Source organism: Vulpes lagopus, chromosome 6, assembly GCF_018345385.1.
Source record: "Vulpes lagopus strain Blue_001 chromosome 6, ASM1834538v1, whole genome shotgun sequence".
In the NCBI taxonomy this organism is placed as follows: domain Eukaryota; kingdom Metazoa; phylum Chordata; class Mammalia; order Carnivora; family Canidae; genus Vulpes; species Vulpes lagopus.
In genome coordinates this window covers 32,163,179-32,190,653 of record NC_054829.1, presented here as the reverse complement: position 1 = coordinate 32,190,653, position 27,475 = coordinate 32,163,179, and the positions used below count along the sequence as shown (strand labels likewise).

Here is a 27,475-nt window from a genome sequence, read left to right as displayed (position 1 = left end):
CATTATAACTTATCTTTTTACACTTTATAATAAGAGTAGTAAATCATTTGGCTAAATCATGGTACTTTTTGCTTTCCTCTCTTACTAGAACAGTATCCCTTGCCCCATCTCTTAATGTGTTATGCAGTGTGTATATCTTTTGTATATATTTTAAATATTAACTGCTATATTGTAATGTTTTATCAGTAGTCTCCCTGTTACAAATGAGGCTCCAAGACATTAACTGTTTTATCCAAAGTCTTATTGCAAGTGATAGCAAGGATTTGAATTCAGTTTGACTTCAAAGCCCTTGGATTTTTCTACTTTGCCTATATTTTAGACTGTCTTGAGATTTATTTTAATAGTGTCTTTTTGGTAAAATGAAAATCTTTTTGGGGAAGGCCATTTATGATTGAGTGTTTAAGATGTACTTGAATTAAAGTGAAGAGTCTTGAACATGTAAATTGCATGCTCCTTAAAGGGTAGGAGCTATTGTCATTATCTTAGTATCTCACTGCTTAATATGGCACAGAATAGATGCTTGTTCCCAGTTTGCACGTTTATCATTTACTTGTTTAAACTTTAGCTTTGCTTGTGAGCTTAATACCAGAGACTGTTCTAACCTAGTCACCCCCTATAATGTGATAGAATTTGAGATTCAAAACACAATTCCATTTATCCTGTGTTGGCCATAAATGTGTGTAACGGGCATGTCTAACTTTCACATATTCTTGATTAACTTTCTCTACAAAGATATACATGCAAACAGATAAATTTGTAGTGGCTTGTTCTTGCTTTTCCTAGGATCTTTACTGACAGGCATAATGGTGTGGTTACAGTCCTTGCATGGATTAAGTACCCAGGCTGTAGAGTCAGATTTATGCTGTAATACCTTCTTGTCTTGTGTGTGACTCTGGGCACATTAGCTTATCAAAGTCTGACTCCATATTTGCAGAATAGGGATTATATTAGTGCCTGATTCAGAGGGATGTAGGGGAGGAAAAACCTTCTAGGTTCACTGTGATGAAAGACAGAATAACAGGAAAAAGGACTTATTACTGACTGTGGATATGGAGACCTTAATAGAAAAGAATGAAGACCCAAAGAAGCACTGAGGCTAACCAATAAGTTGTGGAGAAGTAGCAAGACAAAGGAAAACAGGTTTAGGCCTTTAAGGGCTAAAAAAAAATGTGGAAAGGTAAATCTGTGGGGGCAATAAAGGAAGATAAAGTTTATTTTAGTAAGGTTTGATATATAGATTTAACTTGGAGCTTTCTCCATTGATAATCCTCTCCCAGGATTAAGCTTTTCCTGGTACCATTACAAAAGGAAATTTATGCCCTGCTTTTTTTTAGCCAGATAAAGGGAGAGCCGAAGAGTTTTTTTTTTTTTTTTTTTTCTTAATTGCCTTTAGCTTAAAAAAATCCTTATGTCAAGGCATCACATTTGGGGGTGGCATATTTTCATCCCCTTCAGAGCCTTAATTTGAGGATTAACTGAGATGCTATATCAAGAAGGGTTAGCATAGGGGCACTTGGATGACTGTTAAGCATATGACTCTTGATCCCAGGATCTTGAGTTCAAGCCCGCATTGGGCTCCATGCTGGGTATGGAGCCTACTTTAAAAAAAAAAAAAGTCAGCGTAGTGCCTTGGTGTGTATTAAGCACTCCGTAAATATTAGATAAGGGGAAGGTAGAATACAAACCTAGTTTGTGACATTCACATGCGATAAGCAGTGAACTGCATTTTATTTTATTTTTATTTATTTATTTTTAAAGAATGTCTTTTTAAAAAAATTTATTCATTCATGAGAGAGACGGGGGGGGGGGGGGCAGAGGCAGAGACACAGGCAGAGGGAGAAGCAGGCTCCATGCAGGGAGTCCGATGCTGGACTTGATCCCAGGACTCCAGGATCACACTCGGCTGAAGGCAGGCGCTAAACCGCTGAGCCACCCAGGGATCCCTGATGCATTTTCATAAATTTTAATAAATATATTTTGAGTAGATTGTGTGATTATCAATAACTTGATTAAGCAGTTTATTTTTATTTTTAATTTTTTTATTTATGATAGTCACAGAGAGAGAGAGAGAGAGGCAGAGACACAGGCAGAGGGAGAAGCAGGCTCCATGCACTGGGAACCCGACGTGTGATTCGATCCCGGGTCTCCAGGATCGTGCCCTGAGCCAAAGGCAGGCGCCAAACCGCTGCGCCACCCAGGGATCCCCTGATTAAGCAGTTTTATAGGAATTGTGTGAATCAGGTGTCATAAACTGATTCAGTGATGAAGAATTGTATTGTGTGTTGAAATAAAGTTCATCTCTGAAATAACAGAGAAAGTGGGGGAAATAATTTGTTGCCTTATTTATAAACAGCTTATATACATTGTGAGATCAAGTGTTACTTTGTTACTTGGTTTTATCAGTTTCTTGTATTGACTCAGTCATTAGAGTGTTTTTCACTAGGTAATTTTTACTACACATTTTAAAATAGGCATTCACATTGAACACCAATAAAAATTAATTAAAATAAAATAAAATAAAATAAAATAAAAACTTAAAAAAAATAAAATAAAATAGGCATTCACAGAATTGAGTTTCATTACCATAATTTAAAGTCTTACATTTAAATAAAGCATTTGTCTAATTTTACAAATATCAATGTGTTTGTCTTAATATTTTGTTTACTTTTTTCCCCTTTTGTGTGATGAATGGCTTTCATATCTTCTACATTCTTTCTCATTTATATTAGGATGCTCTTACTAGTACTGCAGGTAATTTTTGTAGCATTTTCTGCATTGTTAGTATAGCACTTATCGAATAGCATTGCAATTATATAGGGGGTTTTGTTTATTTGCTTATCTGATTTTCATACTAATTTTAAGTTTCTTAAGGATGAAGACTGCCTTAGCAATCTTTTTCTTGTCAGCAACTATCCGCGATTTTGTACCAAGTGAGTACTTGTATTATTGAATGAAAGTATGCTTTAGTAATCCTTTTTAGCTTTATAGGATTTGCAGTACAGTAACCTTTAAAATTGACCTTTTGTTCTTATTTCTCTTGTTGCATAATATTCCCCTTATGTTTTCTTTCCTTCTAATACTATCTGGTCAAAATCAGAACATTATTCATGCCCTCCATCAGCAGTACAACAGTACTGAAAGTTCAGTGGATTCTAAACTCAGTCATGTTTGTATTGTCAGTCTTCTTTCTTAGATTCTTCATTCCTGTTCTGATTATTACAATCCTAATTCTGGCCCTGAAAGTACTCTCCATTGTTCCTTCTTTAGTCTAATTTGTATATAGCAATAGATACGAATATTTACTATTAATTTTGCTTAATATTCTTGTTCTGATATCAGAAATGGTTTTTAGGTACTTTCTTAATGGCAAGGCAAACTTTTCTCATTTTTATGGCCACTTGTTGAATTGCATACTCATAAGCCATCTAGGTAGAGGTAATCATCTACTGAAATGCTGACCTTTAGAGTATATTTTTTCTCTAGTAAGCTGTAAATCACTTGAGGTCAAAAGTTGTAATCTCTTACAGTGTGTTTTTACAGACCTGAAACCCATGGTGTATGTGTTTGAGGGAAAGTAATTATCTGAAGGATTGATACCCAAGATTAAAGGGGATGGAGAAAATCTATATGGAATAGGTATAGAAATAGGTATCAAGAAAGCAAACCAATAGTCATATGAGTTTGGTTAGTTGGGAATTTTTGAGAGTTTGTCACTGTGCATTATTAACATGATGAAAGAATCAATACTATCAAAATTATGAACCTGACTTTTATATTTTAAAGTATAGGTGGTCCCCTTTGCTCTTTATTCTTATAATTATTGCTCTTATTCTTATGGTAAACTGATTGCCTCTCATTTTTAAAGATGTAGCATATTCATTATTGTGTGTTAGAGAAAGCCCTGAGTATGAAAGAGTCATGCTCCTAATGATTGTTTAAGTGCTTTATTTAAGAATTCTTTTTTTTCTTTCCTTAGGAATTATTTTATTTTTGTACTGTTGATGAAATTAATGTTTATGCCTGTAGGCATAATATTTTGATTACTTCTTTTTGTGAAAAGATACCAGAACTCTTTTTTTTTTTTTTAAGATTTTATTTATTTATTCATGAGAGACAGAGAGAGAGAGAGAGGCAAAGACACAGGCAGAGGGAGAAGCAGGCTCCCAGGTCTCCAGGATCACGCCTGGGCCAAAGGCGGCACTAAACCGCTGAGCCACTCGGGCTGCCTGAAACCAGAACTCTTGAAAGGGCTTTGTTACTGCTGCTAATTTTTATAGACTTTAAGAAGGGAGTTGTAATTTAAAGTTTCTATGGTTTTTTTCCTTTCAAAAAGGTATTATCTGTGGTTTTCCTCCAAATTATAAAAGTAACACATTTATTATTTTGGTCAACATTTTGTAAGATACTCAGTACATAACTGCAAATAAAAAAGTAAAACCTGAGAGGTCTGTTATCTTTGCTTTTCATAGATATTAAGTGAAAATGGTATTATGTTTATTTTTCTAGATTAAAAAAATTTTTGTTATTTATCCGTGAGAGACAGAGAGAGAGGCAGAAACATAGGCAGAAGGAGAAGCAGGCTCCAAATAGGGAGCCCGATGCGGCACTGGATCCCAGGACTCCAGGATCATGCCCTGAGCTGAAGGCAGACGCTCAACCACTGAGCCACCCAGGCGTCCCTAGATATTTTGTTAATGACTTTATAAACATCTTTTATATGCATTTGTAAAAGTGATATGATACATAAACACCATCCTGAAGCTGTCTTTATTCACTTGATTTTGTTCCATGTCAGCTCATAGAGCTTCAACACTAGCAGCCACATTAAGAAATTTTAAAAGAAACAGTTGAAATTTATTTTAATAGTGTATTTTATTTAACATAATGTATAAAATGTTACCATTTCCACATATATTAAAAATAATTAATGAGATATTTTACGTATTTTTTTTTCCACACAGAGTCTTTGAAATCCAGTGTGTATTTTATACTGATGGCACATCTCAGTTACAATGATAAGTTTTCATTGAAAATACTTGATCTGTGTTTAGATTTTATTAAATTTATAGTTAAAAACATGATTAACATATCTACATTGTTCTAAACATACTTTAGAGGACACATTTCTAGAGAAAGAACTGATCAAAGGTTTATTTAAAGTTTTTAGTAGACTTTGCAGAATTGTTCTTCATAACATGGTACTGGTTTATAGAGTCAACAGTACATAATGTCTGTTTTCTTTTGTTGTTTCCAATGTGGACATGATTCATCACTCACACAGACACACAGAAACCTTATATCAAGATAAATATTTTTACATATTTATGCTACCTGTTTTTCTTCCTGCTCTAAATTGGAAGAAAAGGGTCACTCTGACTATAAATATTTCCATGGAGAGAACAACAAAAAGGCAGACCCAGAAGTCATGAGAAGCTGTGAAGAATTAAGGTTGGGGACAAGGATTCAAAATGAAAGTAACTCAAAGTAACCATCTGCTCTGGTACCATGTAAATCAAGGTCTTAAGAAATTTACCCTCATGTACCCTTTCTTAGGAAACTTTTGGAGGTTTCTCAAGGAGAAGGGAATAGATGAAGAGGAAAGAGATGAGGAGAATTTGTTAGGATAAAGATGAATGAATGAAGATGACTTAGAGAATAAATTTAGACTGGAGTATGTTTTTGTCAGATCCCATGTAGAAAACAGATGGCAAAATCAACCTGTGTAATGGAAGAGAGTTTAATGAAGGGACTGTTTACAGAGATGTAGGTTGAGGTTAGGGAACTAAGAAGCATCTCAATGTGAGCAACAGCAGGATGCTTATTACTAAGCCTAGGCTTGAATGGGCAAGGGAGTAGTTACTGGAGTTACTACCTTAGGAGAGGAGCCACCTAGTGGGAACTGTGGCCTTAGAGGAATATGACCTCTGCCAAATCACAGGAGGAAGCTAGGGGGATAAAGAACCCAACCTTCTCTCCTCCCGCCCAGTGGGTATTTCTCTATAGCTAAGCCCTACTGGAAGCCAGAAGATAAGAAAACATGAATAATGCAGTCTGTGGAGGTCAGCCTTCTTACACCTGGAGCCAATGGAGAGGACAAGTGAATCTGGACACAGAAAATATCCAGCTTAGAGCTAGAGAATGGTGGACTCCAGAAAGGATATAAGGATATAACTTAAAAAAACAGACAGAAAGAAACTGGTAGGTTACCTGATTTGAATATGTACATTAAAGAGTATTTTGATTCTTCTATCAGAATGTAGGGGGATACATTAGTGATTTAACAAAAAAGGGAAATATAATTTAATGAGGAGAAGGAAATGTGTAAATAAATGCTACAGCAGGGACATAGATTAAGTATCCTAGAAGTGTAGGTTGTGGGTGGGAGCGGGCAGGAATAAGGAAGATTTCATAAGACTTAATGGTAGAGGGAAATTTTAACAGATAAAGAAATGAACAGGAAGGATTTTTTTCCCCCTGAGTATAAGAAACAATATGTCAAAGCTGTGGAGGTGGAAAATTGTAGGGCTTGTACTGGAAATAGCAAGTAGTTCCATTTGGAAGATAAGAAAGGGAGAAACAGTGGGGGCAAAGTATTCTAGAACTAATTCAAGGGGAGCCATTTGAATGACAGGCTAAAAAACTTGAAATGGGTTCTCCAGAAATTGTTAAAGTACCTGGAGTCAAAAAGAATTCAGTTTGAGGCCCAGCTGCTCCATTTAGCTTTTGACATTGGACAAGTTACTGTCTTTACTAAGTTAGAAAATTCAGCCAAGAGATGGTCGTGAGGGTTAAATGAGATAATAATGCAAACTAGGTACTTAGCACAGTGAATGAATGGTGTATTGTAAACTGTGGTAAATAGTAGCTTAAGAAAAGGGAAAGGCAACAAAAACTTTTGAAAAGGGACACCCATGATAATAGGCATGCTTCAGGAAAATTTATTCAGCAGTAGAGTTGACCCTTGGACAACACAGTTTAGAACTGCCTGGGTCCACTTGTGTGCCAGTTGTTTTTGTTTTTGTTTTTGTTCTCGATAAATATAGTACAGTCCTATAAATGTATTTTCTTCTTATTATCTTAGTAACATTTTCTTTTCTCTAGCTTTATTGTAAGGATAGAGTATATGATACATGTAACATACGAAATATGTGTTAATCAACTGTTTATATTATCAGTAAGGCTCCTGTCAACAGTAGACTGTGAGTACTTAGTAACTCTTAACTCCCATGTTATGCAAGGGTCATCTGTGCAAAGTATGTGGCAACTAGAAAGACCAAGATTGGGGTGACTCTTGAAGTTCATAGAAAAACCTGTGAGAGAGATAATATAAATATGATTTAAGGTAGTGGTATGAGAAGCTAGGGTTATATGTGAGATATTATGGAGAGAGAGTTGATGGGAGTTAGTGTAATTAATTATTAACATATTTAGGGATATTGCAATTATGATTTGCAATACTTAATATGACCCTGAGGGACAACTAATTTATCTGACAGGATTAGTCTGTCTAATCTGTTTTATTTTTATGGTATTCATTTTTCATAGTATAAAGTAGCATTTTATTGTTAACAGTTTGTCAAGGTAGGACATGTGGCTCAGTTTGGCAGCACATACTGATACTGGAGCAATATAGAGTAGAGAATAACATTTTAAAAATGTCACTAGGAACTGAAATATTTGTAGCTTAGTGTTAGTCTTCAAATGAGGAGAAGTTTATATGCATTTCTGCCATTTCTCCACTTGACTACCTCTCCTTTGCTGAATATTTAGAAATTTTGAGCAATAGATGGCATGCTATCATAGCTTGGTGTTACAGTAAACTTGTAGTCTGTTAACATATAAGTGAAATTAATTATTGTGTCATTTTATGAAGCAGTTGAAAGATGAATTCTCTCTAATCATATTTTAAAAGTAAAAGAATGATGTAATTATGTGATTTTTGAAAGAAGTATGTAGTCAGGGTAGTATCATCTTACAGAGGTATAACTAACATTCCACTGTGGATCCACATAAGGGTTCACTGATCTGGATTTTAGTTCCTGTTCTGTTATTTGTAGCTCTGTGACTTAACTTGCAATATCTACATATCTTCTGGAAAATGGAGATATCTAGCCTGCTTACCTTTCAGGGAAACTGGAGATCAGATGAGATAATGTGCTTGAATTTATTAGGGAAACTGAAAAGCTTTACAAATGTAAGGTATAAATGTGTAAATTACTTACAAATTTTCATTTCTAGCCTGTCCTCTTAGGTTTCCCTGTCTAGCAGTTAACAGCCTGTCAAAGTTACCCTTTAAAATGGAATTTATCCTCTTTCCAATTCTCCACATCCTCCTCCTCTCCTTCCCAAGGAGAAAAACCTTATTCTCTGAATTCTTCTGTTTTAATGTCCCATAATTTCCCCCAGGTTCAATTGTCATGCTCAGTATTTTGGAATTCTATTTGGCTCCTGGTCTCTAAATCGTGTCAAGTCATCATTTGTAATAACCATTGTTTGAAGTTATCCCTTTTTCATTCCTTCTGCTACTTCCTTTATCCTCCCATGCATAAAGTATTAAAACATTATCTCAATTGGTTGCTCTACTTATATTTCCCCTGGCCAACTCCGGTTACAGTATAGATTTAACTTTGTAAAAAGCCAATTTTCTGTTTTTTTGTTTTGTTTTGTTTTTTAACTCAGAAACCCATGGTTTTCCTTTTCTCCTTGCTTACAGGAGAAAATTCAAACAATTTAGCTTAGCATTCAGAGTCAACTCTGCCGTTATCTTCTATCTTTTACTCTGGCTCTGTTCCTTATCAAGACTGTTCTTGTTTTCTAACTAGGCCATATATATTCTTGATGGGTAGCAATATACTGGAAAGCCGTATTAAAAGTAATTTTATCCCACATGTTTAAAAATCCATTTCTGGTCAGTTTGAAAATGTTATAAATTACCTTTTGTCCTAGTACCTTTTCAAAAACTTGACTAACCTTTTGGACTCATTTAATCTTTTATTACCAAGTTGTTGAAGGTGATAATGGGGAGTTCAAGTAACCAACCATTTGATATCTTTGATACTGTTTGGCTTTTAACCAGTTCCTCCTGTGAATTTGTGGTCCTGAGTATCTCCAAAGACCTTCAACTTTGTATTTGATATAAGCAAATGGAACACTTTCTCACTGAATTTTTTTTTTAAGTTGTCAGTAAGAATTTCTGAGCTAAATACTTTGCATGACTAGCCCAAATATATTTGAGTTTTAACTCGTATTTAATTTTAGATATACATAAAGTTTCTTTTTTGTAAAGATGGTATATGGGCCATTCATTCATTTCACAGGTTTTTTTTTAAATATGTGAATATATGAATTGTTTTGAATACACAGTGTATATATATAGTCTTTTTCAAAACTTAATTATTTTGAGGGGCGATGGTGTATGTAGCTCAGTCGGTTAAGCCTCTGCCTTAGCATCAGGTCATGATCCCCGGGTCTTGGGATCTAGCCCTTTGTCAAGTTTCCTGCTCAGTGGGGAGTCTGTAACAGCCCCCCCTTTTGTGTTCTCCCTCTCTCTCAAAGTAAATAAAGTCTTTTTTTAAAAAATGATTTTGAATATCTTTCCAAATGTTCATTTTTGCCTCTTGTGTATCTTCTTTGGTGAAGTGGTCAAATCACTTGCCCAGTTTTTTAAAATTGGGATTTTTGACTTAATGAGATGTAGGAGTGTTTATAATGAATATAAATATTTTGCAGACACATTTCTCCCATTTTTTAAAAAATTTATTTATTTATTTATGATAGTCACAGAGAGAGAGAGAGAGAGAGAGAGAGAGAGGCGGAGACACAGGCAGAGGGAGAAGCAGGCCCCATGCACCAGGAGCCTGACGTGGGATTCGATCCCGGGTCTCCAGGATCACGCCCTGGGCCAAAGGCAGGCGCCAAATCGCTGCGCCACCCAGGGATCCCCATTTCTCCCTTTTTTTAGCATGCCTTTTCATTTTGTGAACATGATCTTCTAGTGGGGTATTTTGGAGTATTTTGCCACCCTTCAGTGGATTCTAAAAACTTTGTACAATCCACAGATCTTAGCAACAGACTAGATAATAGGGTTTGAAAAAGATCAAATCTTGGAGATAGTGGTATTATTAACAAAAGTAGGGAAGAAGTTGAGGTCAGTTTGAGATATATTAAAATTGAGATCCTGGTAATATCCATATAGAAATGTACTTTCTGTTTCCTCAACCTAGAACCCTTTATTTCTGGATCATCCCACAGCTGACTCATTTTTTTTTTTTTTTTTGTCATTTAGGTCTCAGTGCAAATATCACCTCCTAAAATAGTCCTTCCCTGGCCTTCTTATCTAATGTTATCCATTTTTAAACATCACTATTTATTATATTAGTTACACTTTCTCTCTAGTTCTTTATCTGAAGTATCTTACATGTTTGTTCTTTATTATCTGTTACTCTGCCAGAATGTAAGCATCATTGGGACAGCAAGATCCTCTCCTCTTGGTCTGGTGTAGCATCAAAATCTCCCTCTCTGAATTAACTACAGTTCCTGTCAAATTCTTGTGGATCTTTTTGGATCCTTAACTTCTCATTTTCTCAGCATTGTAAGCTAGTCAAAATATTTAAAATTGGTCCAGAAGTTGTAGTTAAAACAAAGAAAAAATATGAACTGCATTTTTGTTTGAGCCTTAAGTTAGAGGTCAAAAGGTATCATTAAAAATAATCTGCAAAAGGTCTTACCAGTTATGCTTGCCTCTTTCTCCTCAATAATTTCAGGTAATTTACAATGATTTTAATTGATGTTCATTAAATATTGGGGAAGATTTACAGTTTTACTACTTCATACCAAGAAATCCTAGCCCATCTGCAAACAGAATTAGATATCGTATTGAATTAACCTTTCTGTCTCACTCTTTCCCCCTAAAAAATATTGCAGTCCTATACATTTGATTGTCTCTCCTCTATTTTACAGAGTAAGAAAGTTAGCCTGAGTTCTGTGAAAGACCAGAGAAGAAAAACTAAGAGGATAGTAGACAAGTTCTTTCCAATTTGCATAACGTAAGTTCTTTTCACTATTCTTGGCCTGAATTTTCTGTTAGCTGACAAAGCTGTTTCTATGGAAACAAATAGTCCAACTTCTTAGAATGTCAGAGGAATGCTGATCACTGAAAATGAGACTTCCCAGCTGCTAGTCAAAAGGCATTGCTTGTGGGAGAAGAAGGGGAGGAAGGATGAATTGAAAAAAAAATCTAGAGTTCTGGGCTGTAGTGTAGACGACCATCTTCATTCCCCAGCTGTCACATAAACGATTCTATTTCTTGGTGTAGAGTTTTAGTGGGCCTATATACTTCAGACTATTTCAGGTCCCCCAATCTCAATCATTTTTAATTATTTGAAGCTTATTAGCTTTCTTGTACCTCCTTCTCTTATAGCCAACTCAGATAAGCAAGCTCTTTCTCCCCAGTTGGTTTGAAGTTAGCATTGAAACAGCTTTGGGATGCCAACCTGAAAATTTGTTTTCTTGTCTTTTGGACTATGTAAAGAGTTTTGACTTCTTTTTTCTTTTTTTTAATCTTTGGGTGGGGGTGCAAGCTGGGACTCTGATGAGGATGTGAAATGTGGGCTTTTGAGGCATTTTAAAAACAATTTATAATTAGAAGGTTGAGAAGAGAGGAATAGAGTACCCTTAGGGTCAGGAACCTGTAGTTTTATTATTTGCGTAAGACAGTCTTTTATTTACATATAAGGAGATAATTCTCTAGTTATTTATCAGCTTCTGAATTGTCAGACAAAAGACTTTTTCCCTTTCTTTTTCTCTTTTTCTTTTGCTTGTTTGTGTATGTGTTTTGGAAAGGGAGAGTACAATTCCTTTGGACTGCTACATTTTAATGATATGTGTTGACCACTTATATGAGCTAGAGTATTCATGGTTTGTGTGTTTAAGAATTACAATTATCTTGATGCCAAAACTATAGGACATAGCATAATGTTTCTTTGATTCTGGAAGAACTTTTGAATCTTTTAGGACCCTCCTGAATTAACTTGTGATCATTATAATGTGTTTTGGAGTGTTTGGTGAGATCATTATTTAACCAAGGTGATCTGAAAAAATTTCTTGAAGGAAATGGGGGCTGTAGTAGACAAAAGATGAAAGGATAAGCAGTTCATATTTCTTAACTTTATTAGGCACTTAGGCAGGAAGAAAAAAGATACAGGATAGGCACAAATGAGGAAGCAAACTTAGAAAGTTTGTATAGAAAAGTATTAAAGATACAGTTAGAAAGTTTGGATTTACCTTGTGAGTTGGGACTCTATTCTCTATGCAATATGAAAGCCATTAGAGATCTTGAACATAGAAGTGATTTAGTCAAATACTTAATTAAGCATTTGTCCCTTACTATATATATATATATCAGGACTATATAGATGAATAAGATAGATGCTTAATAGGTAGATCATTTACCCATATGACCTGCAGTGACCTTGCAATTAATGTGTCCAAAACTATTGCCCTTCAATTTCTGTCCTTTTCTAATTCTTCTTCTCCTGTATTCTCCACATTAATATTTGCCATCCACCCAGTAACTCAAAGTTAGTGGTCCTGGAGCCACACTGCTGTGGTTCCTATTCTGAAGCTTCCCTGTTTGCTTGTCCCCTGTGCTGGGTGATTTCATGGATCCAGATATGAGTCATTATGGTTCCTGATCTATAAAGGCATCTAGTCTGATGGGGCAGATAGACAAAGATACAAATAGCTGTAGTCTAGTTTGATCAGAGATGTGACAGGGATTGTAAGTTCCAGAGCAAGCACATAACCAGTTTGAGGAGTCATGGCAATCTGGAGTAGGATGTATTTCAACTGAGACTTTTAAAAGGAGAGTAGGCAAGGATTAGATCCTAGGCAGTCTGATTCTGGAGCCTTGTTCTCTTAAACATTATGCTGTCTTGGGTAACTGGGGATGTATAATGGCATTAATTAGAACTGAGAGTGGAGGAAGAGGATTAAGGAGAATATGAGGGGATTAAAGGGAAATAATGAGTTTAGCTCTGGACACATTAATTTCTAGATCCCTAGGACATTTTGGTAGATAGCCGAATGGGCAGGGATCCTGTCTCTATAACCCTAGTACCTAGTCAAGAGTAAATGCTCAGTTATATTTATGTACAAATCACTCTTCTTTTCTAAATCTTTGATGACTTTCTTACTGTCTTGAGAATTAAGAACTTAATTTAAGACCTTTTGTAAGTTGGACCCAAACAAACTTTTTAGCCACTATTCTCTTGTACAAGCTGACTGCTTTAGTTCAACTAGCCTTATTTGTTCTTTTCCCATACCTTTTATCTTCCTCCCTTTTGTTCATATATGGCCTCTTGCTTGTTTTACCATTCTGTCTTCAAAGTCTACTTCAGCCCTTATACTTCATCTACCAAACAGGCATATTTGGAACTACTTTTAGAGTAGTAAGGAGGATTAAATGAGTGAATACTGTGTAAAGTGTTTGTAATATTCTCCAACACGTAAGTGCTCAGTAATTGTTGAAGTTCTAAGTACTGCTACTACTACTTCCTTCTCCTCTTCCTTTCTCAGCTCTTCTTTTTTTGCTATATGAAGGGCAGACACCAAGTTCTAGTACTTCTATAACCTATATATATTTTTTAATATAACTTTTTTTTCATCTTCACTGTCTTAGATCAAGACCCTATTTCTTACAGTTGCCTTCAAACTGGTCTCATTCCACCCTTAAGTCAATCATATACACTTCTACCAGAGTGATATTCTTCTTAAAGTTAATGTGATCAGATAAATTCTGCTTTAAATCCTACAATAATTATTACTACTTTCAGGCTAAGGTCTAAGTCCTTAGTTCTTAAACTAACTCAGTCTGGCCCCCCATTTGCCTTTTCAGTTTCATTATTATTTATGTATGAAATGCTCCCATTGTCCTGTCCAGCCTTACTGCATTCTATTCTGTTTTCTGAAAATGCTATATTTTCATACTCTTCATTCTTACTGATCATGTGATCCCTCTGCCTGGAATAGACTTTTCTATCTGACTAATTTTTAGTTCTTTGAAATATTGCTCAAAGAAATGTATCCTCATGTTTTGAGTGTTTGCTGTGACTCCTTACCACATACTAAGTTTCAGAGTCTATGATATGTGCAATCCTCTATGAAATTCTGACATTCTTAGTTGAACAAATACTCACTGGGCATGAGTTTAGAATCTAATGAGAAGAACCAGCTGGGGAAGAATAATCATTCATTTTCTTTGCTGTCTTTCCCAGTACACTGTGAACACTCCCAAGGAAAATGACCAAAATGGAATTTTAAGCGGATTAATATCAGGTTGCAGAAATTTTTCTGAGAGTAAAAGACTAGATCCAGAAAGACAAGCATGATAATAGTCCAAGCATAAAAATTCTGACCCAGATCAGCTGGCTCGGTCTCTTTTGCACGAGCTGTAATTCCCCCCTCCCATGATCTATTATAGTGACTATGGACATAGCCTTAGTTTTTAAGCTGGGAGTTTTAATTTCAGATCATAATTTTGTAGACTAGCATATAAGGTAAAAAGTACATTACTCATCATTAAATATGATTTTTAATACCCAGTAAATACTGTAATTGGAGAAAGGTGAGAGTTTCAATTTTCTGGAAATATATACTCCTAGATTTTTCAAATCAAAATTAAGCATAGCACTACAGTAATTTCTACATACATTTCTGCTTACTTATAGTGAGAACATTAAATAAGCTGAATTTGCATTATGTATAATCAATATATAAAACTTAACAGCCTAATATAATACTGATAGTTCTCAGTTTACTGAAAAATAAAGCAATCCAATTATAAATAAGTTATTTACATGTAGCTCACATAGTTATAAATAGAGAAGTTAAAATTTGGATACAAGACAGAAAAATCTACCAAAATTCTTGTGAGAATGTAATGTTAGTGGCTTATGTAGCTGGCACCTGTCTTCCTGCCTGTTGGTCTAATGGTTTTCCTCTCAATCTAGGTGGGTTAAAGAAGTCTGTGACAAGATATTTGTTTGAGTGAAGATTGGCTGGCATTTAGGAATATTATCTGAAAACTTAGCTTTTGCTGAGTTAGCAAATCCTCTAGCCAATTTACTGAAGTGATGCTCAACTCAAGGAGATAGTGGGTTTATTATTGTAAATATTTTTAAAGTCTTGAACAGAGAAGACTAATTAGATTTACTGTGTGGGTTTACACATAAATAAACAATCTGCTTACTAACACCTAAGAAATGACTTGATGAAAAGCCTTTGTCATCCAGTTAAATATTTTTCTTGTCTAAAATATGTTGACGTGGGGAACCTAGGTGGCTCAGTCAGTTGGGTGCCCCACTCCTCATTTTGGCTTGGGTCATGGTCTTGTGGTCGTGGGATTGGCTCTGAGTGGGGCTGTGCACTCAGCCTGAAGTCCACTTCTTTCCCTCTGATCCTCCCCTCAATGGATGCTACTTTCTCTCTAAAATAAATAAATCTTTTTAAAAAATGACATAAAAATATTTTGAAGGATTTTTAAAATAGGAGAATCAGGTTAATACTGAATTTTTAAAATAGAATCAAATTAATACTAACAATTAATATACATACATGTATTTTTTAGTTTTAAAACTTGCATATAGCATCTCGCTTAAAACTCAGAACAACAACAACAAACTCAGAACAAGCCTATGAATAAATTTTCCAAAGGAATCTGATATTCAGAGAGAGAACCTGACTAGTCTTAAATCATAAAACCAGAAGAAGTCACAGAACCAGAATTAAAATTCAGTTTCTGGTCTCTAAGTCCAATATATTATTTGCTGTGGAGTGTAACTTTAATAAAGATTTTTTTGAGTGGTAACAGATACTACTATTTTCTGAATGAATCCTCATTAGGAATTAATCTTAATCCTTTTTAAAAAAAATTTTCAAAGATTTTATTTGTTTGAAAGAGCACGAGCAGCAGGGAGGACCAGAAGGAGATGTCAACTCCCTACTCAGCAGGGAGTCTGAAGATGCTGGACTCAATATCCCAGGATCCCAAGGTCATGACCTTAGCCAAAGGCAGACACTGAACCATTTGAGCCACCTAGGCACCCTTAATTCTTTTTTAAGGTGACTGGTTATAAAGACTAATAACCCACAGTCCTTTTCTCACTTAATGTGGTTTTATCCTATAGATGCTTTAGCTGCTAATTAAAATTTCTTTTTCATTAGGTATCTCCTGCATCTCATAAACTCCTAAAAGTGAATTGTCCCCCACAATACTACCTTAATCTCAGGTGAGCCACCAACATGGCTTGCTATATGTCAGTTTCTTTAGCAGTTAACTAGGAAGCTATTTCAATCTCATGTATTGAGTGTAAAGTACTGTGTTGACACAACTATACAAAGATTATCAAAACATCTTTATACCTTAAGCAACCTATTCTCTACTAGAGTGGTACCTAAAATTTTCTTACTTTCCCTCTTTGCTAAACTTTCCAATACATGGTTTTTCTCAGCTATAGGATTAAACAGTATGCTTCAAATTCTTGGGAGGGGATTTTTTTTAATAACTTGATTTCCTCAGCATTATTTGTAAAATAAAACAAAAGTACTTAATCTATGTAGCCAAATAATGTTGTACACTTAAGAGATGGTATATTGTGTGTAGATTAGAAGTGGGCTGTGTAAAATCTACTTTTATATTGTAATTCTTATACTTTTTTTCCCCATCTTTCCCCCTTAGATTTCCTTCATGGATACATTTCATAGCATTATTATGTGATGTGAGAAGTTTTTTGTTTTTGTTTTTTGAAGTAACATGGATTTTATACTACAGAATCAAGATATTGGCTTTATAGGAGAAATTGATTTATAAAAAGTGGTACAGGTTTTTATAGATAACCATGACAACATCCCATATGAATGGGCATGTTACTGAGGAATCAGACAACGAAGTAAAAAATGTTGATCTTGCATCACCAGAGGAACATCAGAAGCATCGAGAGATGGCTGTTGACTGCCCCGGAGATTTGGGCACCAGGATGATGCCAGTACGTCGAAGTGCACAGTTGGAGCGTATTCGGCAACAACAGGAAGACATGAGGCGTAGGCGAGAGGAAGAAGGGAAAAAACAAGAACTTGACCTTAATTCTTCCATGAGACTTAAGAAACTAGCCCAAATTCCTCCAAAGACTGGAATAGATAACCCTATATTTGATACAGAGGAAGGAATTGTCTTAGAAAGTCCTCATTATGCTGTGAAAATATTAGGTAAGTATATACAGCAGTATAATAGAAAATACTTTTGTTTCTCTTGCCTTAACATAAATGTATACAGGAAGGAATAGGAGTATAAGAGAGTATAAGAGAGTATAAGAATGTAAGTAATAGCAGTTTGATTTCAGACCAAGATAAGTTCTTTTCTTGCAAAGGCCACATAACCAACCATCATTGTTTACTTTTAGTCACGTAGAGCTAAAGCATATAGTTTATTCAGTCACTACAACATGATTTTTAGATACAATCTTTGAATTAAAAATTTCTACATGTATGATAACATTTATTGCCTTGAAATTCACCTTTTATTTCAAACTCTTATACCAAAATTACTGAAAAGCAGTTTTCAGATTTGAATTTCTGATTTCCTTGAAGTTTATAAAATTATAATGAAATTAATATCTGTAGCTTTTGTAATCTATTTGATTTTCTTTCATTAATGACTGTCAATATGAAGAACTAGAGCTGGGACACCTGGGTGCCTCAGTGGTTGAGTGTCTGCCTTCAGCTCAGGGCATGGTCCTGGAGTCCCTATATTGAGTCCCACGTCTGGCTCCTTGCTGGGAGCCTGCTCCTACCTCTGCCTGTGTCTCTGCCTCTCTCTCTCTCTCTCTGTCTCTCTGTCTCTCTCTGTCATGAATAAATAAATAAAATCTTAAAAAAAAAAAAAAACTCTCATGGCACTAGTTTTTTTGTTTTTTTTTCACAGAATAGAATTTGGAAATTTTGACCATGTTTTATGTATATGATGTCATATGAACAGCTCTAGTTCTTCTTTTTTTTAATCTTTTTTTCAAAGAGGTTTTTTGGGGTTTTTTTAGGGTTTTATTTATTAGAAAGAGAGAATGAGAGCACAAGCAGGGGGAATGGCAGAAGGAGAGGAAAAACAGACTCCAGTTGAGCAGAGAGCCCAATATGGGCTCAATCCCAGGACCCTGGGATCATGACCTGAGCCAAAGGCATATGCTTAACCAGCAGAGGCCCCCCAAACAGTTTTGTTAGAGTAAAAATATTTAATTCCCATTTGCCTCTTACTGGCCCTCATCTCCCACCACTCCATTGCTTTTTATTAAAATATTCTTGTAAATATTCTCTCTGACTTGGAGAATGATTACATTGTAATATATCCAGCCCAAGCCTGGATTGATTTTTCCTTTTATTTATTTATTTTTTTAAATTAAATTTCTTTAAAATGAGTGTATTTGCCCATTTGCTTTACTTAGATCGGGCATAAATGCCCATCTAATAGATAATATTCATGTAATCTCAGTAAATAAATAAATACAGCTTAAGCCAGATTCACTTTAGTGAAACATATATATACATATTTTTTGCCTAAGTATGGAAGATTGGAGACCATTTCTCTCAAATTTTTGCTCTTTCCTATTTCTGTTTATATGTTGCTTGCCTAACTTTTCTACAAATGTAGGTTAAAGGACAGCTATATTTTCTTCAAGCTTGCAATCCACTGTGGTTTTCAAAAATACCCTTGTGCAATCCTTGAATTTAAGGGTGTTTTACATATTTTGTTTTAAAGTAAATTCAAAATATAGTACCAGGGGCACCCCCGTGGCACAGTTGGTTACGCGTCCAGCTCTCAGTTTTGGCTCAGATTGTAATCCCAGAGTCTTGAGATAGAGCCCTGCATCCAACTCCACACTTAGCACAGAGTCTGCTTGAGATTCTCTCTCCCTTTTACTCTGCCCCTCCCACTTGTGTGCTCTTTCTCTCTCTCAAATAAATAAATCTTAAAAAAAAAAAAAAATGTAACATAGCTAATTCAATTTTTGAATAGGAGAATATTTAGTATTTTGAGAAACAAGAAATGATTTAATGTTGATAGACTCAACCTCAAATATGTTTAATTATAGGAAACATGAAAAGTTAGCGTAAGTCATAAAGTTGTTATTGCCAGTCAAAGCTTCATTTTTGGATATACTGAGTTTTAAGTTTTCATTTTAAAATGAAGTGTAATAGCTTTGTACCAAACATTTTTTTTTCCTGCACATAATTTGCTAACACATCAAATTACAACAGAAGTACTCCCTTAAAGTTGTGTCTCCCTGCCAGTATTTTGATTAATAAAATCATGCCAGAGGCAACTTCTCAGCCTTTTTCACAGCCAGAAACAGCCACCTTATTTTAAATGAGGGAAGGATGCAACAACTAATTTATTTCTTTGAGAGGGAGCCATCAGTTTCCAATGATACATCATCATTTATCTGTGAGTAGAGAAAATCTATTTTAAGAATTGAAAATATGATGGGAAGGTTGGATATTCTGAATAGTGGTTTTTAATAAAGGGTTTATAAGTTAGGCACTATTTAATAATAGAAGTTCAGGGATGGAATGATAGAAAATATTCTGAAAGGAAGAACTGAACTTCCTTGTTTAAAGCAGTCAGAATCTTATGAAAAATTAGAAAATAGTGATGTGGGAATTTAATTTCAAGTAATAATATTAGTATTATAAATTATAAGAATTTTGATATATTAGAGAAGCATTCCTTAAAATTGGCATGAGTTATTAAAACTTGCTTTGCTTCAAATAAAATCTCATTGTCTTGATCTCTTTCATAAGCAAACCAAACTGCTTTGTGAGGGAAATTCTGAGAAAATAAGGTAGCAGATAAAAGTACAGTGAAGGTAGAATGGAATCATGTTCAGATACCTCTAGATTACAGGTGCCACTGTTTTTTATTTTGTATTCATATAGAAGTAATTTTGGGCCAGACAAGTAAATATAGTAGAATATTCAAAGGGAATAAAGTAGGAAACACTGTCATCTATCATATATGAAGAGACCTTAGGAAAGGCACACCCACCTACCCGGGGTGAGCTCTTTGTTTTGTGGATAATAAGGAGACGCTTGAAATTTGTGATTAGGGACTTTCTGATTCACACCAGATGCTATTAGTGTAAAGATAAAAGGTATGCCAGGGGCATAAAACTAGGATGAATAAAATAATTCATTAGATTAGCATGTTTCAGCCTTGAGTAATGTCTACATATTTTTGCTACGTCTCTGAATATTCAGCTATAAAGTCAACAACGTTACAAAGTAAAATATATCTTCTACATTTCTGTTATTATTTGACTTCCAACTGACTGTGGGATATCCTGGAATTTTACTAGATTGTGATAAACTTTACCTTTGGCTCAGGTTGTGATCCCGGGGTCCTGGGATCGAGTCCCACATTGGGTTCCCCCCAGGGAACCTGCTTCTCCCTCTGCCTGTGTCTCTACCTCTGTCATGAATAAATAAATAAAGTCTTTTTTAAAAGTTTTATTTTGATTTTGTCCGCTGCCAACCAAAATTCAAAGATCTGAATTTTATGTTCTTAAATTTGGAAGAAAAAAAGAAAAAAATCTATCTCTGTTTAAGCAAAGATTTCCTGAATGAGTGTTCTCATTTTGATTCAGCAGATAGGTATACTGGAAACTGATATAATTTGCACATACTCAGAAATATTAATTAATAATTAAGGTCCTTATCTGAACATTCAGTTTTTCCAGTTTAGGAGAAAAGAAGAAAAAGTCATAAAGTTGGTTGAAATCTAGAAATTTCTGAGGATAAAGAAATATGTATTATTTAAGCAATGAAATGGAAAATCTTTAATGCTAGAAAAATTTTAATGCTACATATCTCTTTATGTAGGGTAAATGATAGCACAAGTAAAATAAGCAAAGCTAATCCTGGGTAGATGATTATCACCATTACTTTGAAAGCTCTCCAGAGATGGAGATTCCTTAGCTTCCTTGAGTAATCTTATTGTTTACCCTTAAAGCCAAAAAAATTCTCCCATATGGCTGTCTAGTGTCTTGGGTATTTGAAGATAGAATTTCAGATAGAGCAACTCTTAGTTATTGCTTTGGGTTGCCTAATTTAAATCTTCATTCTTTTACATTTTAGGCTACCAGGAGGGGGCCAAGGGGAAAGAAGAGGGTTCAAGGGGTAGATTTGTGGATTTATGTGTATTTGTATTTATTTGTATTTATCTGATTATAATTGTATTCTAATGCCAAATGTAAGTAATTTTTCTTTTAGATAATGTGTCCTCTTAACCATAAATAATATGTGTTATAAGAAATGTTAGAGAAAATGATGGGAACTTAAAACAATTTCTACTGAATATCAAGCAAGAAAAATAGATCCAACTGTGACAAAAAAAACTGGATATAAAGACTTTCTTGTAGGAAAGCTATAGCAGACTGGAATTTATCAGATTTGCTATGTTTGCCTTTGCCTTCTCTACAGTGTCCCTTTTCTGCCCTCCCTTTGTCCTGCCTTATTGTGTTTACATCTCTGCTGCAGTACTCTCTTTGTCCACTCCCCTCTCTGCACTGTGTTCATGTTTTCTTTCTAGTCCTGAGATTCTCCATATATCTGTTTTTCTGTCCATGTGGTTCTTTCTCCTTGTGTTTCCTGTTGTGTCTTTTTATGAGAGGGGAAGGGAATTTCTATTCTCTGAATTCTATCCTCTCTTTATTGTATATCTTCATTGATAACTACAGAAGAGGGTTCATATTTGACAGGACTGATTTAGTTGCATCTGATTGGATTTTAACATTCCTTCTGGAATTGTACAGAAGAACTTAAGTAGCTTTAAGTTACACAAAATTAATTGTTCTTGGATAAGAAGTATTTGTTAAAGTGTTTTAAAGATGTACAGTATAGGGGTGCCTGGGTGGCTCAGTCGGTTAAGGATCTGACTTCGACTCAGGTCATGATCTCAGGGTTCTGGGATTGAGCCCTGCATCAGGCTCCCCACTCCATGGAGAAGCTGCTTGCTCCTCTCCCCCTGCCCCTCCCCCATTGGTACTCTCTGTCTCTCAAATAAATAAATAAAATCTTTAAAAATTTTAAAAAGAGGGTAGCCCGGGTGGCTCAGCGTTTTAGTGCCACCTTCAGTCCAGGGCGTGATCTTGGAGACCCAGGATCGAGTTCCATGTCAGGCTCCCTGCATGGAGCCTGCTTCTCCTTCTACCTGTTTCTACCTTTCTCTGTGTGTGTGTGTGTCTTTCATGAATAAATAAATAAAATCCTTAAAAATTTTTAAAAAGATGTATAATAAGTGATCAAAGGGTTTTTTAACCTACAACTAAATATTCTGACCTTTGAAATTAAGAATTTTATATGAAACTAAAATGTGAGTGAGAATGCGTGTCACAGTGAGAGTCGCTAAGCTGATGTTACCCACAATAATTTTTAATTAGACATCAATCTTAATATTAAAGAAAACACCCTTTGTCAAAATTACATTGAGAATTTTCTAGTAAAGAACTGAGTAAACACTGAATTAATTTCATTTATTATGATCAGAATCTTAAGACTAATGCTGTGGGTGTCTATTGCTTTCTATGTGATTTTAAAACTTAGTGGACAGAGGCAGCATCATTTTTAATGTCTTTTAAGTTGATAAGCCTATTTATTAAAAAACACTAATTTCATCATAGGGTTTGTATCAGTATTTTGTATTCTCTTTTATTTATTTTTTTTTAATTTTTTATTTATTTATGATAGTCACAGAGAGAGAGGCAGAGACATAGGCAGAGGGAGAAGCAGGCTCCATGCACCGGGAGCCTGATGTGGGATTCGATCCCGGGTCTCCAGGATCGCGCCCTGGGCCAAAGGCAGGCGCCAAACCACTGCGCCACCCAGGGATCCCTTGTATTCTCTTTTAAATACTCATTTGTTTCAACTACATATAGTTTAGTCCATGTCTTCTAGACAGTCTACATATATTTAATGAAGTTGTAAAAATTCACTGAATATCTGCTAATTTAATCTTTTCTACTTATTCGCTAAACATTCTTAATGGAAACATGTAGCTGTGAAGGATGAGAGTATTTTGAGAAGCTTTCCTGCATGATATTATGAAAGTAGCATTTGGAGGGTGAATAAAACACATGCATTATATGTATGAAGGTGCAAACAGTTAACTAGAGAAAATTCCTTTTAAGGATACATGTATAAGCTCCTCTAAATACTGGCCTGTGTATATTACATGCTGCTGTATTGGGCAGAAAGACATCTCAGGGACAGCTTTTCCAGAACAGATAAACAGCATAATCAAGCCCTAGAATCTGCAAAAAAAAAAAAAAAAAAAAAAAAAAAAATTTCTCTTTTTTTATTCCTGTGGTTGGCAGAAAAGCACTGCCTTAGAAGTTTGAAGAAACAAATTCTTCATCTGGGTGCTGTTTTTTGTGTATGGCTTTATTTTCTTGAGATTTGATCTGAGTTATGGGTTTCTCTAGTTTGGAAGGTTTGGGGTTTTATTTATTTATTTATATATATTTATTTATTTATTTATTTATTCATTCATTCATGAGACACACAGAGAGAGAGAGAGAGGCAGAGACACAGGCAGAGGGAGAAGCAGGCTCTATGCAGGGAGCCCGACACTGGACTCTATCTCAGGTTTCCAGAATCACGCTCTGGGCTGAAGGCGGCGCTAAACCGCTGAGCCACCAGGGCTGCCCTGGGGTTGTTTTTTAAATTGGGAAATGTTTCTTAGGGTTTTTAGGAGGATTCAATAAAATCCTGTATATATGCACATAATAGGATATTCTGTATCATACTATTCAGTGATGGGAATGACTAATATATAATTTGTGCCAAATACATATTTGTAGTTTCAAAAATAGTTGACAATGTTTAATTTTAAAAGCTGAGCTTAATTTAAGTCATCTCAATTCAGTCTGACAATATGGATTAATGTAGTAAGATAATTTCATTGAAAACAGTTTTTACTAACTAAACAAAAACGTGAGTAGAATTTCAAAGAGGTGAGTGAAGTAAAGAATGATAGTGAACAAGTTTAAGTTGGTCTCGATGCTAACCTAACAATCTTGAACCTTAAGCCCAGTTAAATGTTTTTCTCTTTCTAGCATTGACGAGGTTCTTAGGTTCTCCCACAACCCATTATTTTTGTAGGAGGTACTAGGTCATTAGCCTCTTTGGGACTCTGTTGTAGTATTATACTTTACATTTTTCCTATTCCTGTAGATCTGAATGAAAAACATTTCCAGTTTGTCCAGAAAGCTTTTTTTTTTTTCCTCTTGGATTTTAAACTGTCCTAGATGGTCTTTGTGATTTTATTTTATTTTATTTTATTTTATTTTATTTTATTTTATTTATTTATTTTTTTTAGTTTGATGGGATATTTTTATTGCGTCGCCCCTCCCGGCCCATGGTCTTTGTGATTTTAGAACTCAATATGTACAAATTGGCCAGATTTCATCTCTCTATGGAATCTGCATTCCTTACACTATCCATTTTGGATTAAGCACAAAATTTCCTATCTGAGCAGTATCTCAACTGTGAACTGATCTCCTGAAATAAGATCATTGATTTCAACTTGTCTCACTAAGCCATTCCTAGTTTGAGATACTCTACCTTACTTTCCCTAATTCTTCTCTATGACATAGGACTACATTATCTTAATTTATACTTACAGTATTCTAAATATGAGAATTATTGCTGTGCTTACCACAGAAGCAGAAAGAGGGCAACAAAAATTATTTATCAACAAGGAAATAGAGTAACTAAAAAACAGACACAAAAACTCAGTATAGCAGTCAAGGTTATTTAGTATAGAAGGAAATAGGTTTGACTACCTTAGTCTCAAGTATATCATGTCTTAAAATATTGTAGTGACTGTGTTAATAAAGTCTTTAAGTCAGTGGTTCTTAACCAGAAGGGTACATTATCATAAACTTAAAATCAATATATATGTATTTATGTTTATATTTAATGACATAAGTAAGACAACACAGGAGATTCTGATTGTTTGAGGTAGAACTCAGCACATACCTTTGCAAGTTCCCTTAGTAGTTCTCATAGGGCAGCCCCGGTGGCTCAGCGGTTTAGCGCCGCCTTCAGCCAAGGGCGTGATCCTGGAGACCAAGGATCAAGTCCCATGTCAGGCTCCCTGCATGGAGCCTGCTTCTCCCTCTGCCTGTGTCTCTGCCTCTCTCTCTCTCTCTCTTTCTCATGAATAAATGAATAAAATCTTTAAAAAAAAAAAGTAATTCTCATAAATATCTTCGATTAAAAATCATTGTTCTGATAAAGCAAGAAAAGGTAGTTACATTCAGTATGTTTTGCATAAAACTTCAGAGGTATTTATATAATCAATACTAGTCATTAAGGAAAAAAGAAAACTAATAGAAAAACAGGCAGAGATAAGTAGAAAATAAATGAAAGGAGAAATACAAATGACTGTTAACTTTGTGGAAATAGATTCAACCTCACTACTAGGCAAAGAAATATATTTTTTCCTAACCAGATCACCAACAATGGAAAAATTAATAATCCTTATTTCGGCCTGTTTGTAGAAATAGGCACTCACATTAATTACTGGTAGGAGTATGAGTTACTGTGTCAATATATATATCAAAGTTTTAAATGTTTTTATTATCTAACCAGTAGTTTTAGGTATTTATTCCAAAGAAATTAGAAAATCAGATTGCAAAGCAACATTTACAATGTGACCTATATGGTTAAATCAGCTTTTTTTTTTTTTAAGTGTGACAGGCCTGTATAGTATACCAAATTAATACTAGTAATTATAGCTGGAAGATACAACAACAGAATTTTTTTTTTTAATGTCAGTATTGCAGTATCCTTATGGATGGCTTTGGTATACCAGAGAGATATCCTTAGGGTTGAAGAGACATTAGAGAAATGTGTATCTTTTGGGCTGACGAAAATTGCTTACTGATTTCAGTCAGTGGTAAGATCTGAAGCCCTTGATTTTTCTAATTGCCCTGATACCCCAGTCTGAACTCTTTTAAATAATTACTAAAATTTTAAACAGTAATCTCATTATCCACCCAGTGAAGTCAAAGATAGTCCTAAGATTGTAGACAAACTACTTTGTTACTTTTATAATTCTTTTTCCTTTTAAGATATTTAAATGTTTTCCTGTTTTGCTCTAAAGATACTTTAAGCCTATTGAATTCTTTACACTCAGTAATTCTGTGGTAACCTCTTTGAATTTGATGGAATCTGACATTCCATATTCTCCCCGCCCCAGATCTACTAAAGTATATTTGACAAGTAAAATTGTATATATCTAAAGTTTTAATAGCTCTGCGTCACAGTTTCTTAGGTCATTCAATTGACAGTTTTGACTTTCCAGTTTTTGCTCCTAGTTAATATTCATTTTAAATTACTGAAGAGCAGTATATTTGTGTATTTTATATGGAGTAAATCTGTTTTGATTTGTGGGGAGGAGGTAAAAAACCTCAAGGATCTACTGAAGAACTATTCGAGTCTATGAAAGAATTTAACTGCTGTAAAGTAGTAAGTTATAAGATACATGTATAAGAATCAGCTTTTCTGCAGACCGTATATGAAGAAAACGAACAAAAAGACTTAAGCTGAGAGGTTTTTTTTTCCATGTGATTGTATAAGAAGTGGTATCCACTATAAGTTTTTCCCAAACTTGTACAGGTTTAATTTTAGTCAGTATCTCAATAGACTTTTATTTTTGGAGGAATGGGAGAGAGTGGGTAGTACCTTGAAAAAATTCTAACTCATTTAGAATGGTCAAGACGTTTTTGAAAAAGTAATGAACAAGTACTTGTCATATCAATATGAGGAAAGACTGTAATGCTACTATATAATAAGACATTGTGGTTCTGATAGGCCACTGGACTAGAAAAAGATAATGTTCTATGTAAGAATTTGGTAGTAGCATAAATCAATGTAACAGTAAGGGTTATTTAATAAATGGTTTTAGAATAATTGTTGACCACTTGGAAGAAAAGAAGTGAAGTTAAAATTTCCCCTCAAATCTATATCAAAGTAAATTTTAGGTGAATTAAAGTTATTTATGAAGTAGAAGCTGTAAGAAACCAAAAGAAATGCAGGTAAATATATAATGACCTAGCAGAAGGAGTTTATAAGCATGGAAATCACATAGAGAAAAGTAGATAATTCTTAACATAGAATTGAAAACTTCTATAATAAAAGCTGTGATAAACACAGTTAACAGACAAATGAAAAAATTGACACTGTTTCCAACAAATGTAACAAAGTGTACACACACGCACACATCTAGTTGTTGAGGGGCAAGGAAGAGACAACCTGTGACTTTAAACCATTTTGGGATATAACCTTTTCCCAGAAGAATGTATATGCCTCGTATGCACATCAACAGGCATGTACACACAAATACACATGCCCACAACTTTCAGTA

The 27,475-nt window shown here is 34.8% G+C and overlaps 1 protein-coding gene across 12 annotated transcripts in view; it reads left to right on the top strand.

The window, feature by feature from the left end:
• The window catches only part of PALS1 (protein associated with LIN7 1, MAGUK family member), a 74,927-nt gene that overhangs the window by 9,705 nt on the left and 37,747 nt on the right, over window positions 1-27,475 (top strand). For 3 of the 12 annotated variants that reach the window (XM_041757935.1, XM_041757940.1, XM_041757939.1), the window contains exons 2-3: window positions 10,960-11,045; window positions 16,975-17,262. In XM_041757935.1, the coding sequence (XP_041613869.1) occupies window positions 16,998-17,262 (265 nt within the window). In that variant the 5' untranslated portion in view covers window positions 10,960-11,045; window positions 16,975-16,997. Of the gene's footprint in view, window positions 1-10,959; window positions 11,046-16,221; window positions 16,287-16,735; window positions 17,263-27,475 lie in introns of all 12 variants that reach the window. The other 9 variants (XM_041757929.1, XM_041757931.1, XM_041757930.1 and 6 more) reach the window with 7 other exon arrangements.